At 45.8% G+C, this 15,689-nt stretch overlaps 1 protein-coding gene across 10 annotated transcripts in view; it reads left to right on the top strand.

Annotated features, from left to right (window-relative positions):
• Window positions 1-15,689, top strand: part of ENPP6 (ectonucleotide pyrophosphatase/phosphodiesterase 6) — a 213,052-nt gene that overhangs the window by 171,643 nt on the left and 25,720 nt on the right. For all 10 annotated transcript variants that reach the window (XM_063637756.1, XM_063637752.1, XM_063637751.1 and 7 more), the window contains 3 exons: window positions 546-687; window positions 1,414-1,593; window positions 5,629-5,766. In XM_063637756.1, the coding sequence (XP_063493826.1) occupies window positions 546-687; window positions 1,414-1,593; window positions 5,629-5,766 (460 nt within the window). The remainder of the gene's footprint in view (window positions 1-545; window positions 688-1,413; window positions 1,594-5,628; window positions 5,767-15,689) is intronic.

The following is a 15,689-nucleotide window of genomic DNA, read 5'->3' as shown; positions in this document are numbered from 1 at the left end:
ACCAGAACAGTGAGTGCTGCACTAAGGTGAGGTATCTAACACGAAGAGACCTAGAATTAGTTCACTCATTAAACTTGAATGCAATGGTAAACTTTATTCTTGAAAACTCCTCACTATAGTAAGTCACCACTGAGTTTAATCAGATTTTTCCCTACATGTAAGCCCGCTCTGGAAGTGTGGACACCTAAACAGATGCCATAGTATGTGAACAGGCACATCTGAAATGCTAAATGTGCACGTACCTAAAGCAATGAAATGCTGAAGCTTATCCAAAGGACAGATGGTACGGAAGCTTCACTATGTTCAAAGATTGCGAATTCTGTGTTCAAAGATTGCGAAGAATTGCCCAGGACCAGCAATTCTTGCTTCAGTGTGTGTTTCTTCCTTGGAGATTTGACCTCATTTATTTTAGGGTATTGGCTTTGCCTGGCCCAGGGACAAGGTTTCGGGGGGTGTGAACACCTTCACAGAGTGCTATGTGGGTGATAAGGCAGCAAGCTGGCAGGGGCCTCCCTCACCTATGCCTCTCTCCTCTGTCCCTCCAGGAGTGGCCGGGCCGACCTGGCAGCCATCTACCATGAGCGCATCGATGTGGAAGGCCACCACTACGGGCCTGCATCCCCGCAGAGGAAAGATGCCCTCAAGGCTGTCGACACTGTCCTGAAGTACATGACCAAGTGGATCCAGGTGACCTGAAGCAAAGACACGTGGCCTGGCCTTCTCTCTGTCGCCCTCTGTTTGTCTCCTCCACAGTCACTCGTGTCAACACCTTCCCTCTTATTGCTAAAGGCCGACTGGGCCTGCACAGGCTTCCATGAGTCCCTTGGCTTCACACAATGCCTCCTGCGATACCAAGTGATCCTTTGTTCCACAGCCGGGCCAGTGAGAGAGACTGACCTGGGTGTGCCTTCTCGCCTGGCTCAGCTGGAGAGATACCCAGCTCTGTGGAATCCTAATAAGTTTGGTAGCAGCTTGACATGTAGACAGGTTCCAGTCCTGATTCTACCTCATGCTTTTGCTGAATGACTACAAGTGTTTGGTTTTGTTTTTACCTTTGCTTTCCCTTCCTGTGCTTTATCCTGTACATCTGTAACGTGGGCACGTGATAGTTCTCAAACCAGCACAAAAGTTTGTTGAAAGGAGAGCCAAAGAAGATGCAGAGGGTCGACCTTAAAAAGCTGAAAGTGCTGTGTAAGGTGTCAGCACGAATTGAACGGGACTGAGCCTCACAGTCCCCTCGGCAAAGGGCTTCTGTTGTGGTTTTGAACTGGGTCTCCCCAGGGCAAAATAGTAGATGATTAAACACAGAACTGAGGAGATAGCCTTTCTCCTATCATTTGTAGTTGACAAGGTTTTCTGAGAGCACGAGCCTCTCTGTTGGTGCCGTAAGGACTGTCTTTTCCCACCCCACAGGAGCGGGGCCTGCAGGACCGCCTGAACGTCATCATTTTCTCGGATCACGGGATGACCGACATTTTCTGGATGGACAAAGTGATTGAGCTGAATAAGTACATCAGCCTGAATGACCTGCAGCAAGTGAAGGACCGCGGGCCTGTTGTGAGCCTTTGGCCGGCCCCTGGGAAGTACTCTGAGGCAAGACAGCCCCGTGGGGGTGGAGGGGGGCCATGTGGGCCTCCGTGTGTTGCCATTTGCACTGTATCCTTTCCTTGTAGTTTTTTTGTTTGTTTGTTGTTGTTGTTGTTGTTTGTTTCTTTTTTTGAGGTGGAGTTTCATTCTTGTTGCACAGGCTGGAGTGCAATGGCATGATCTCGGCTCACGGCAACCTCTGCCTGCCAGGTTCAAGTGATTCTCCTGCTTCAGCCTCCCGAGCAGCTGGGACTACAGGCATGCACCACCACACCTGGCTAATTTTGTATTTTTAGTAGAGACGGGGTTTCTCCATGTTGGTCAGGCTGGTCTCGAACTCCTGACCTCAGGGGATCCACCTGCCTCGGCCTCCCAGAATGCTGGGATTACAGGCATGAGCCACCACACCCGGACTTTCCTTGTAGTTTTGATACTGACATACAGAGCAGTGTTAGGAGCTTGGATGCTGGAGACAGATGACCCTGGTTTGCCCCTCACTCCCTGAGGGAGCTCTATCAAGTCTCTGTTTTTTCTTCTCTGAAATGGGCATGAGCATACCTACTCCATTAATGTCATGAGAATTAAATGAGATCACGGAAGCACCATACAGGCCCTCACCAGGGCTGTTTGTTTGTTTGTTTGTTTTTTGTTTGTTTTTGAGACGGAGTCTCGCTCTGTCGCCCAGGCTGGAGTGCAGTGGCGCAGTCTCGGCTCACTGCAAGCTCCACCTCCCGGGTTCACACCATTCTTCTGCCTCAGCCTCCTGGGTAGCTGGGACTACGGGCGCCAGCCACCATGGCCGGCTAATTTTTTTGTATTTTTTTTTTTTGTAGAGACGGGGTTTCACCGTGTTAGCCAGGATGGTCTCCATCTCTTGACCTCGTGATCCACCTGCCTCGGCCTCCCAAAGTGCTGGGATTACAGGCGTGAGCCACCGTGCCCAGCCTAGGGCTGTTTTATTACTGGCCCAAACGCAGCACTTCTCAGGCACATCTGGGGAGCATCAGCAGCATCCCTAGGCTGCCCTTTCTCAGGAAGGAGGCTGCTGCCAGGCTGATCCGTTTCTGCTGGGGAGCAAGAGGGTAAAGAATGAAGGGAGCTGAGGCTGTATGCAGTGCCCAGCTCCTTATGTCCGGAGCCCCCATTCCCAGCTCTGTGTTCAGCTGGAAGCCAGACAAGCTCCCCACCCTGGCCCCTCTGCCTCCTGTAGGTGAGCATGGTGGTGTTGTCATAGCTGCCTCCTGGCTGCTGTGAGGGATGTGGAAGCGCGCTGAGCCCACTGCACAGACAGTGTATGTGTCGGTGACCACGATGATCCCCTCCAGAAGGTGTGGTTGAGTTCCCACAGTGCCAAGATGGGGGACAAAGCTCTGCTCCCCACAGTCACTGCCCTGCACCAGGGATGACTAGACCTCTGCTTACCCTGCTCTCAAAACAAATATTCTGCCTGGCAGTAGCTGGTGACCTACCCTGAGAAGGGAGGAGGAGCAAGTGGCACCTTCTGCTGGCTGCTTGTCCCCCGAGTTCCTAGTCACTTCCCAATATGGGCTTTGTGGCTCGTCCCACTCCCAGATGAAACTGATCGGGGCAGGAAGCAACTGTCTTCCTGGGGGCAGGTGACTTGCTGCCCCTGGAGGTTGCCAACCACAGGGTGCCAGGAGTAGGTCCTAGCCAGCCTGCTTTCTCTCTGCATCCTCACTGCAGCGATACAATTGGCTCTGGACAGTCATTAGTAAGGATGAAGCACTGGTGGAGGCCAGGGTCTCACCTCTTTAGCCCAATCCTTCTGCAGATGCACCCTCCTTTCCTTAGGAACTCCGGGTTTCCTTAAGTAGAAAATCCTAACTCACGGAGCCTACTCCCCTATAAGATCTGTCTATTTGGGGTTGAGGAACACAGATGCCCACATTGCCACTGCTCCCAGCCTTGCTCCATCCCCAGGGGGACTGTCCTTTGTTCTCAGGCTCCATGGTCAGGAACTGCAGGTGCAGGCTGTGTTTATGCAGTGTTCCCATGAGCTCCCAAAATATGAAATCAGAAACAATATTTTACACATTGGCAGGTTCTTGAAAATAAGTTCTGGGTTTTTTTTTTTTTTTTTGGGAAGAAAGATCATCCTTGTCTCCAATTTGGCACTTAGGAATATGCTGTCTCCAGAACTTGGGCACCAACAGCTTTTGAGCTGGGGAGAGCTCCTTCCAAGGTCCTGTTCAAGTCAGGCATTGCAAGCAGCCAAAGCATTTGGTAGAGTATTCAAAAGCGGGGGCCATGTTTGGGCGACAGTTTGTCATGTGACGGACACAACAGTTTGTGAGACCTGCTGTGTGTCACCAGATTTTTCACTTATACAAAATCCTTCTGCAAATGCATCCTCCTTTCCTTAAGAACTCCGGATTTCCTTAAGTAGAAAATCATAACTCACGGAGCCGTCAGAAACCATCCACTAAATTATTTTACAGAGTTGAGTTGATAAACTCAGTCTTATATTCAATTATGCCCAGAAATATATGCCTGATTTGGCTAAAGTCCAAGTCAACATCAGTCAGTCGATTTTAATTTTAGCCATAGATATTTAAGTGGCTGCTACTATTAGAAATATGTACAGGGCCAGGCACGGTGGCTGACGCCTGTAATCCCAGCACTTTGTGGGGCTGAGTGGATCAACTGAGGTCAGGGGTTCAAGACCAGCCTGGTCAGCATGGCGAAAACCTGTCTCCACTAAAAATACAAAAATTAGCTGGGTGTGGGAGTGGGTGCCTGTAGTTCCAGTTACTTGGGAGGCAGAGGCAGGAGAATTGCTTGAACCCAGGAGGCGGAGGTTGCAGTGAGCCAAGATCTTGCCATTGCACTCCAGCCTGGGTGACAAGAGCAAAACTCCATCAAAGAGAGAGAGAGAGAGAGAAAGAAAGAGAAAGAAAAAGAAAGAAAGAAAGAAAGAAAGAAAGAAAGAAAGAAAGAAAGAAAGAAAGAAAGAAAGAAAGAAAGAAAGAAAAAGAAATATGTACAGGGCCACACTCTGTGGCTGAAGCCTATAATCCTAGCACTTTGGGAGGCTGAAGCAGACAGATGTACAAAGTATGTACAAAGTTTGCATCTTCATCTTGGAATTAGCAATGTAATTAATGGCAAACAATTGTTAGTGCTTTAAAGATTCATGTGCAGGTAGGATGGGTTCTAGGTCAAGTTGAAGAACAAATCCTCTTTTTGGATCTTTCCAATATTTAACATCAGGTAGACCAATTTCTTACTTTCCCTTTAATATCAGCATGGGAGTTTTGACATAAATAATATTAGAGCATGGGCGTTTTGACATTATTATAAAATGAATAAGGTGTGAAGGGTAATGTTACAGCAGACCCTTTATACTCAGAACACTTGAGAAATAGGACATTACCATTACCTGGGACAGCTGTATGTCGTTCTCAGACCCAATCCCCCTTTTTGCCCCCTCAGAGGAAACCACTGTCTTAAATTATTAAAACTTCTGTTCACAGTTTTACCATATATGCTGTTTAGTTTTGTAGTTGCTCAAACTATAATAAGAAATATAGAATTGGAATAATTTTGCCTGTATTCTTCTGCAAATTGCTTTCCCCCCCCTAAAGCTGAGATCCCTGAGAGTCTTCCAGGAGTGTTTGTAGCTATAATTCATTCATCTTCAGTGCTGTAGAGTATTCCATTGCAGAACCACACCATGGAATTCTTTCTCTCCCCCACTATTGCTGGGCATTTGGGCTGTTCCATTTTGCAGGGTTCATTCCTCCACATGTCTACAGGTGCACAGGCTTGAGGGATTTCCCTCTATTCCTCAGAGTCAACTTCTTAGGTGAGAGAGTGTGAGGATCTTCAGCCTTCCTGGATAAAGCCACCTTGCTTTCTGAGACAGACAGAGTTTTTTGTTTTTACATATTCAAATCTATCAAGTATTTGGCAATTTCTTTCTTTGGTCTTATATGTAAGTTCTCCTCTCCCCTAGCTCCAGTAAATATTCACACATATTTAAGAGAGTGTCAAACTGATCACTCTTGATTTTCTTTGCAGATATATAACCAACTGAGCACAGTGGAACACATGACTGTCTACGAGAAAGAAGCCATCCCAAGCAGGTTCTATTACAAGGAAGGGAAGTTTGTCTCTCCTTTGACTTTAGTGGCGGATGAAGGCTGGTTCATAACTGAGGTAATTATGAAATATGTGCCAATTTATTCTCTATGCAAATTCTATAAAACAGTCCCAATTTAAATAATAGTTACTCGAGTTTTTATACATAAAAGATTTTTTTCACGTAGGCATCGTTCGTTGCGTTATGCCTTTCTTTAGAGAATCAAAAGTCTTGATCGGGTAGCTCTGTAGACACAATTGTAGACGTGAACCCAGAGTCATGGTTTGGACTTCGTGGCTCCAGACTCGCTGTGTTTTAACAAACGGGCCTTAACTCGATTACCCAGCTTACAATGTAACCTGTTCGCTTGAAAGTGGAACAATTACTGTGAACCAAAGCAATTGCTCAAGGGCAGTCAAAAGCAGGGAAAGGCTCAGCTTAACTTTCACCTTCAAGAGAAATGTTTGGCAAACGAGACTGTGAGTCCCCAGTTTGCCAATTCGATCTTTCAGAGGAGAATATCATGCATTTTCGGTCCAAACCTTAATTGCCTCATGCCTGAATGACCTCCACAGCCTCCTCCTGGTTGGCCTGGACTCTAAGCTCATCCAGCTCTGGCATCAGCTTGGGGTATCGGGCCACGGTGGGGAGGCCCTGCCCTTTAGGGAGTCTGCAGTCATGTCATGTTTACAGTTCATTCCTGAAGACAGCATGGGTTATTTTAGGAATTTGAAGGTGGGTTGCAATCTTTAGCTTGGTTCAAAAGTAATTGCGGTATGGCAAAAATCACAATTACTTTTGCACCAACCTAATAGTACAGGCTCCAGGGTACATGAGAGTAGCTGGTTGAGGCCAACCAAGTGTAAGACCTAAGACTGTCAGTAGTCACCCCGGGGCATGAGGGCAGGTGATGATCGGCAGGAAGGCTGACTGTGATTGGGACCCCCTGGTGAGTGGGAGTCCGGGACATGGGCATGGGAAAATGGGGGTTGTGTGACATGAACATCAGTTATGCAGGAAGACCACGTGGCTTCTGGGTGCTCTCAGACAGAGAGAAGCACCTGGCACCGAGGAACTGAGAAGAGAGCAGATCTAGTTAGGAGTGTGAGCTGCACAGAGCAGAGGCCAGGGAGGTCCTCCTCAGGCAGCTATGGCTTCTCTGCCACGTGGTTTACAAGGTCAGGGTTCCTCTGTTCCCTAACACCCGCTCCCCTACAATCCAAAATGCTTCTCATCACTTCATCACAGCGTGTGAGGTCACCTGGAGTGAGGTTAGGTGGGGATCACCAAATCATCACTTAAGAGTGGTTTGCTCAGGACCTCACACTGAGTGCATATGTGGTTAAGCAAGTCACCTGTCTCACTGTATTCCATAACGCCAGCCTTCCAGATCACACCAAAGGGCTTACTGTGTGAGCTTTTTTCAGTTTATAAAATTCTGGCAGAATTGCTTTGAATTTTTAAAAACAAATATGCCCTGAAGGTTAATCCACAGCTGTCAGTCATTTCTTAGCTGGCTATTTGCATCCGTCATTACTCTGTCGTCTTTAGCTGAAGTCGCCCGTGCTGAGAGGCTGGGTGGTGGGGAGGGAGAGTGTGAGAGGGCAGAAGTGATCGGGGCATCTTGGTGGGAAACAGGCTTAGGTAGGGGAGTGCAGGGCCAGAGGTCACTATGGAGATGCTGGATGACTAATGAGGTGCCATCTCAATTCCAGCGAGAAAGGTCTTGGTCCCCTGCAGTAGGGTGTGACAGGTGCTGGGGAAGCAGCTTCAGCCCTGAGTCCTCTCAGTGAAAGTAAACATGGTATCTCAGCAGCCACACGTCCGGCATGAAGATGCAGGGCCCTCCAGTGAGTGACGGAACACAGTGCTGGGAGACCTCGAGGCATCCGCTGAGACGCTCTTGGTCATAAATCACAGCCTATTTGATAAATGTGGCTTAAAAGAAAAGGATTTACTATCCCACATAACTAGAAGCCTGGAGGCAGGCAATTCCAGGATTGCTGAATCCAGCAACTCAATTATATCACACCCCAAGCCAGCTCTTCTGCAATGCTCTTGGCTTTCTTCAAGGTCACAAGGTGGCTGCTGCAGCTCCACACATCACATCATATCCCATCAGGACATTCCAAAGCAGGAAAGAAAGGGTATGGGTTCTGTTTGCATGTCTCCTACTGTTATCAGGGAGCAAAATATACATACCAGAGCCAGGGCCAGACTCAGGTTTTGTAGGACTCTGAAGATTATGGTGAAGGGGATCTCTCTTTAAGAAGAAAACATACACAATTATGAATACAAAATTAGGTACAGGGATTTGGAAGAAGTTCACACACATGAGGAGCCTTGGTGCATAAGCTGTAAATCTGCTTCTGCCCAGAACCCACCAGCGGCTTCCCTTCGGTCTCATCAATCAGCTGACTAGTGGGACTAGAAAATTCCTGCCTTGGGTCAGTTTTGGTTCTGAGATCTGAAGTTGTGCTGAAGTGCAGACCAGGGGGTCCCAATCACAGGACAAAAGTGAAACAGAGGCCAGGAGTCAGGCAGACTGGGGCCCTGAAACAAAGAACAGAAAGAAGGGGTGAGGGGAGAGCAAGGACAAACGGCAGCCTCTGCACCATTCTGACTGGTGCTGGCCCACTCAGGATGCCCAGTGACACGTCTGAGGACACAACCTCCTTCCCCTGGCTCTGCTTCCATCTCGCCCGCATCCTCCTGCCCCACACTCTGCTGTGGGTCCAAGTACCTGCTCCCCTGTAGGAAACCGACAAATTAGCATTGACCATGTTATGTTCTATTATATATTACTTTTGTATGCATTGACAAACACACACACACACGTTTGTCTGAGTAATAGAAGTGAGACCGTCAGTTAGCAAGGGCTAACCAGTACTGTATTGTATGTCTTAGGGAGAAGCCACAGAACAGAAAGGAAGACTGCCTAGCTATTGACGATTATTACAGCAGCATTTTAAAATATACAATCACTTCCAAAGGAAGATTTGAGGTAATTTCAAAGATAAGTGAAGTAGAAATCTCAAAAAGAAAAAAAAGAACATCAGAAATAAGATAAATAGGGTGTGAAAAAATAAGATTAGCTCTGAAAGATGAGGGTTGCCCACTAACAGACTATCCATGGTGGCTCACACACCTTTAATTACTAATGATAAAGGCTGCGAAACTCATCCTCATGTATCACGCCTGGATCCTTAGCAACTCTAGAATGACCCCTCCCCCAAAGCTTCAATGACATGCATAGAAAGTTGTTTTACACCTTGCAGATAATAAATACATCAAGAAAAATTTCTGTTTAAATTGTAGTCGATGACAACAACTACTGCAATAATAATGGCTATCTTGAATTAAGTGCATCCCAGTTCCTGTTTCTGATTCTCCTGATGACTCTGCATTGTGGATATTGTTAGTTCTTTTTGTTTTATTTTTGTTGGCTTTTTTTTTTTTTTTGAGATGGAGTCTCATTCTGTCACCCAGTCTGGGGTGCGGTGGCGCCATCTCAGCTCACTGCAACCTCTGCCTCCCAGGTTCAAGAGATCCTCCTGCCTCAGCCTCCCAAGTAGCTGAGATTACAGGTGCCCACCAGCCTGCCCAGCTAATTTTTGTATTTTTAGTGGAGATGGGGTTTCACCATGTTGGCCAGGATTGTCTTGAACTCCTGACCTCAAGTGATCCGCCCGCCTTGGCCTCCCAAAGTGCTGGGATGACAGGCGTGAGCCACCGTGCCCCGCTGTTATTGTTAGTTCTGAAAATAACATACAGCCAAACAAAATGGAACACACATGTGGTTCTGAGCTTCCAAGAAGCCAATCCAAGGAGAGCAATCAGTTCCATTAACATAATTTACGGCATCTATATCCATGAACACAAATGTCTCTCTGGAAAATCATAATCCTCCCTGAGTCCTGAGAGACACTGAGATATCTTTTTTTTTTTTTTTTTTTTTACATAATTGCTCTTTTATTTTTTTATTTTTTATTTTTTTTAAATTTCTCAAAATTTAATATTTTGGAAACATAACATCAAAATTTACATAGCAGAATTAGAATTTCCAGGACATTTAATATTAGAAATTTCAGTACAAAATACAAAATAAAGCAAGCATGGATATAATAATAATAATTTGGCAAAACTAAATGAAGAAAAGCCATCATTGTATTAGCACCAAAGTGAACAAAAATGCAGTAGTGTATATAAGATTTGAACTATAGAATTAAGCAGCCTTATGTACAGACATAATATAGAACCCTCATATACAAATTACCTAAAATATACTCTTTCCAGTGTTGTATGGAACAGTATAAAAACTACATATTCATCCATAAAGAAACTCTCAGTAATTTTCTTTTTTTTTTTTTAATTTTATAAAATTCTCCTTATATTTCTAGGAGTTTTTGCTCTATAGTTTGCTATTATATTTTTGTTTTTGTTTTTTTATTATACTTTAGGTTTTAGGGTACATGTGCACAATGTGCAGGTTTGTTACATATGTATCCATGTGCCATGTTGATTTCCTGCACCCATTAACTCGTCATTTAGCATTAGGTATATCTCCTAATGCTGTCCCTCCCTCCTCCCCCAACCCCACAACAGTCCCCAGAGTGTGATGTTCCCTTTCCTGTGTCCATGAGTTCTCATTGTTCAATTCCCACCTATGAGTGAGAACATGCGGTGTTTGGTTTTTTGTCCTTGCGATAGTTTACTGAGAATGATGTTTTCCAGTTTCATCCATGTCCCTACAAAGGACAGGAACTCATCATTTTTTATGGCTGCATAGTATTCCATGGTGTATATGTGCCACATTTTCTTAATCCAGTCTACCGTTGTTGGACATTTGGGTTGGTTCCAACTCTTTGCTATTGTGAATAGTGCCGCAATAAACATACACGTGCATGTGTCTTTATAGCAGCATGATTTATAGTCCTTTGGGTATATAATCAGTAATGGGATGGCTGGGTCAAATGGTATTTCTAGTTCTAGATCCCTGAGGAATCGTCACACTGACTTCCACAATGGTTGAATTAGTTTACAGTCCCACCAACAGTGTAAAAGTGTTCCTATTTCTCCACATCCTCTCCAGCACCTGTTGTTTCCTGACTTTTTAATGATGGCCATTCTAACTGGTGTGAGATGGTATCTCACTGTGGTTTTGATTTGCATTTCTCTGATGGCCAGTGATGATGAGCATTTCTTCATGTGTTTTTTGGCTGCATAAATGTCTTCTTTTGAGAAGTGTCTGTTCATGTCCTTTGCCCACTTTTTGATGGGGTTGTTTGTTTTTTTCTTGTAAATTTGTTTGAGTTCGTTGTAGATTCTGGATAGTAGCCCTTTGTCAGATGAGTAGGTTGCAAAAATTGTCTCCCATTCTGTAGGTTGCCTGTTGACTCTGATGGTAGTTTCTTTTGCTGTGCAGAAGCTCTTTAGTTTAATTAGATCCCATTTGTCAATTTTGGCTTTTGTTGCCATTGCTTTTGGTGTTTTAGACATGAAGTCCTTGCCCACGCCTATGTCCTGAATGGTATTGCCTAGGCTTTCTTGTAGGATTTTAATGGTTTTAGGTCTAACATTTAAGTCTTTAATCCATCTTGAATTAATTTTTGTATAAGGTGTAAGGAAGGGATCCAGTTTCAGCTTTCTACATATGGCTAGCCAGTTTTCCCAGCACCATTTATTAAATAGGGAATCCTTTCCCCATTTCTTGTTTTTGTCAGGTTTGTCAAAGATCAGATAGTTGTAGATATGCGGCATCATTTCTGAGGGCTCTGTTCTGTTCCATTGATCTATGTCTCTGTTGTGGTACCAGTACCATGCTGTTTTGGTTACTGTAGCCTTGTAGTATAGTTTGAAGTCAGGTAGCGTGATGCCTCCAGCTTTGTTCTTTTGGCTTAGGATTGACTTGGCGATGTGGGCTCTTTTTTGGTTCCATATGAACTTTAAAGTAGTTTTTTCCAATTCTGTGAAGAAAGTCATTGGTAGCTTGATGGGGATGGCATTGAATCTATAAATCACCTTGGGCAGTATGGCCATTTTCACGATATTGATTCTTCCAACCCATGAGCATGGAATGTTCTTCCATTTGTTTGTGTCCTCTTTTATTTCATTGAGCAGTGGTTTGTAGTTCTCCTTGAAGAGGTCCTTCATATCCCTTGTAAGTTGGATTCCTAGGTATTTTATTCTCTTTGAAGCAATTGTGAATGGGAGTTCACTCATGATTTGGCTCTCTGTTTGTCTGTGATTGGTGTACAAGAATGCTTATGATTTTTGTACATTGATTTTGTATCCTGAGACTTTGGTGAATATCTTTTAATGATGCTTTGCAGTTTCCTAGACTAAATATCTTAATCATTTTACTTCTATCCTGGAATTTACAAATTTTTATTATTAAGACACCATATGTAAAAGCTATAATTTCTGATTCTACTTTAATATAACACTGGGGCTTTATTTATTTGTTTTCTGAGAAATCCCCAAAACAAGTGCCCATTCTTTCTTTATTGGCTTAAACTTCTTCCTTTGACGTCATTCGATTGTTTGTTATCCTTTCTTGACAACAGAGAATTAAAAACCCCATTCTATATCCTTGTTTCTGCTCTGTGCCAAGGCTATTAATCTCGCACTTTCCTATTCGCTAAACTTCTCCCCAGATGGTAAAAGAACATTATGTTTTGCCCTGAAACCTACATACCCATCCACAGTGCATGCGATGACGTTTCAGGGCTGGCTTACACTTCACGTCTATGGCATGGCAAGACTCTCGACCCAAAAGCAGTCTCTCTGGGTCTGAGTTTGGCTGGCAGATGAGACTGGTTTCTGGTTTAGCCATGATTAGGAAAACGGCTGAGTCAGGACATGGTGATGCTGGGTGATGGCCACTAGAGTCCTGTCCCCCACTCCTTTCTGCCTATAGCCGCCATCCCAGAAACATGGAAGATTTGGTTTCCTTGGTCAAAATGCACTTCCCCAAAACACACCAACTTTCTACCATCAGTTTAAGTCTTGCAGACTCTAAGGTGGCTGCACTAACAGGAAGACTTAATTGAGTTCATCTTTTTCTTAGGATTTCTTAGAGAGGTGTCACTGAAAAAGATAAAGACAGAAACAGATTTTATTTATTTATTTATTTATTTATTTTGAGATGGAATCTTGCTCTGTTGCCCAGGCTAGAGTGTAATGGCGGGATCTCAGCTCACTGCAACCTCCACCTTCCAGTTTCAAGTGATTCTCCTGCTTCAGCCTCCCGAGTAGCTGGGACTACAGGTGCCTGCCACCACGCCTGACTAATTTTTTTTTTTTTTTTTTTGAGACTGAGTCTCACTCTGTCGCCCAGGCTGGAGTGCAGTGGCACGATCTCTGCTCGTTGCAAGCTCCGCCTCCCGGGTTCACGCCATTCTCCTGCCTCAGCCTCCTGAGTAGCTGGGACTACAGGCGCCCGCCACCATGCCCGGCTAATTTTTTGTATTTTTAGTAGAGATGGGGTTTCACTGTGTTAGCCAGGATGGTCTCAATCTCCTGACCTTGTGATCCGCCTGCCTCGGCCTCCCAAAGTGCTGGGATTACAGGCGTGAGCCACCGTGCCTGGCTCTTACTAATTTTTCTATTTTTAGTAGAGACGGGGTTTCACCGTATTGGCCAGGCTGGTCTTGATCTCCTGACCTTGTGATCCACCCGCCTCAGCCTCCCAGAGTGCTGGGATTACAGGTGTGAGCCACCGTGCCTGGCCCTGACTAATTTTTCTATTTTTAGTAGAGACGGGGTTTCACCGTATTGGCCAGGCTGGTCTCGATCTCCTGACCTTGTGATCCGCCCGCCTCAGCCTCCCCAAGTGCTGGGGTTACACACAGTCATCCAGCGGGACTGCTGACCCTGCCATAGCAAAGCAAGGGCCCCCAGTGTGCCTCTGCCACTGCACTCTTTAATAAACCAGCTGGATTTCCAACTGCTGTCAGTCCTTTCTCCAGCCTCCTGTCCTGAAAGGAGAGAAATCTGAAAGTATTCTTATTCCCATAGGATAAAACAGAAAGAGGAAAACACAGGCTGCCTCCACTGGTCCAGCCTGAGCCCGTCCCACCAGCCAAGCTCTTTGCTTCAAGGATAGGAAATGGGCCTTCCTCATGGAAGTCCTGCCTGAGACCTGGTCCCTGTCTCCTGGAAAGCCTTTGCCCTGCATCTTCCCGCCAGGGGATGAAGATCAGACTCTTCCCAGAGCACAGGAGCCCTGCCCAGGTCGGCTCCACTGGGGTTCTCAGCTGGTCACCCTGCCACTCCCTCCCCCAGGGGCCTGGGGCAGGTTGGGTTGTCACAATGTCATGGTGGGCTAAGGACACTGAGGAGGCAGGGTCGGTGATGCTAAATTATGGGAGAGTCAGGCACAACACAGCAAAATGCCAAGTGGAGAAGGGCTGTGGGCAGCTTGCAGCAGACTCAGGCACACTCTTCCGTCCCCGACCGTGAAGGCCGTGTGCCTCGGCGGTCATGCACCTAGCGAACTAGCAGGTATGTGCTGAGGGCCGACTACATGTGATGGCCAGTGAAAAGTTCTAATTCCACAGTGGGGAGTCACTGGGAGTCCTTGCCCTGCTCCCACCCTCCCTGCTGGTGAAGGCACTAGACACTAAATAAACACACATGCCACACAAATAAATCCCCATGGTAAGAGCTGTCATGGACACAGAGAGTGCCATGAAAGAGGGTACTGGGGTGGGGGCAACAAGAGCCCGATATAGATGAGGGGCTGGGGGCCCCTCTCTGAGAAGGGAGCTTGAGGCTGAAACCCAGAGGAGGAGTGCTCTGTGGTCAGGCGGGAAGAGGAGGTGCTCTCCAGGCTGAGGGAATGGGCTGCTTGAAGAACCTGAGCCAGGACAGACCTCTGAGAGCCAGAGGAATGGAAAGAATGGGGCAGGTGGCCAAGTGTGGGGAGCCAGGAGAGGGGACGTGGCAACAAGATGGGACTGCTTAGGTAAGCAAGGGACCATTGGGCCAGGACTTGGTATTTTTTATCTTAAGACTTGGTATTTTTGTGGCTGGGGATGGTGGCTCATGCCTGTAATATCAGCACTTTGGGAGGCCGAGGCAGGTGGATCACCTGAGGTCAGGAGTTCGAGACCAGCCTGGCCAATATGGTGAAACCCCGTCTCTACTAAAAATACAAAAATTAACCGGGCGTAGTGGTACGTACCTATATTCCCAGCTACTTGGGAGGCTGAGGCAGGAGAATCACTTGAACCTGGGAGGTGGCAGTTTCAGTGAACCAAGATTGCACCACTGTACTCCAGCCTGGGTGACAGAGCGAGATTCCATCTCAAGATAAAAAAAAAAAAAAAACTTGGTATTTTTAATCTTAAATTCAATGGGAAACCACAGGGAATTTTTACAGGGAAGGATCATGATCCATCATCTTCAGCGTAACGTAATTTATAGCTCATGGGAAGAACAGGGTTAAAGAACCGAGGTCATGAGCAGTTCCATGAAAATCCTTACACTGACCCAGTAAACAGACCGTCAATGTGATTTCATACACCTTTAATTAGTAATACTGGTTGCTGTGAACAACTACCTTAATTTTTCTTGCCTGGGTCATTGTAGACTTTGGAAAGAGCTCCCTATGGCCCTCCCGAAAGTTTCCATGACATACACATCAAGTTATTTTATATTTTGCAGATAATAAAAATATGGGGATTTTTTAAAAAAATGTGGTCAGTAACAGCCATAACAATAGTGGCTATCTGGAATTAAGTACCTCCTCAATTCACTCTCTCTGCATTGTGGATACTGTGATCCCAATTTTACTGAGTGAATGGCGGCTCAGCATTTTAGGTGCCTTGCCTATGGTTACAAATCTCTGAGCAACAAACCCAGGACTTGAATTCAAGTCTAGCCATGAAGCACACAGTCCCATCCAGTTCTTCTAAGATGTTCCAGACATTTCAACAGAATGTTCAATGTGTGTCTAACCTCGTGTTTCCCAGTTACAGACTCACCCTTCTGGCTT

This window comes from Symphalangus syndactylus, chromosome 4, assembly GCF_028878055.3.
Source record: "Symphalangus syndactylus isolate Jambi chromosome 4, NHGRI_mSymSyn1-v2.1_pri, whole genome shotgun sequence".
Taxonomy (NCBI): Eukaryota; Metazoa; Chordata; class Mammalia; order Primates; family Hylobatidae; genus Symphalangus; species Symphalangus syndactylus.
Note: the sequence above shows the minus strand (reverse complement) of the source record. Positions and strands in the feature narration are given on the sequence as shown.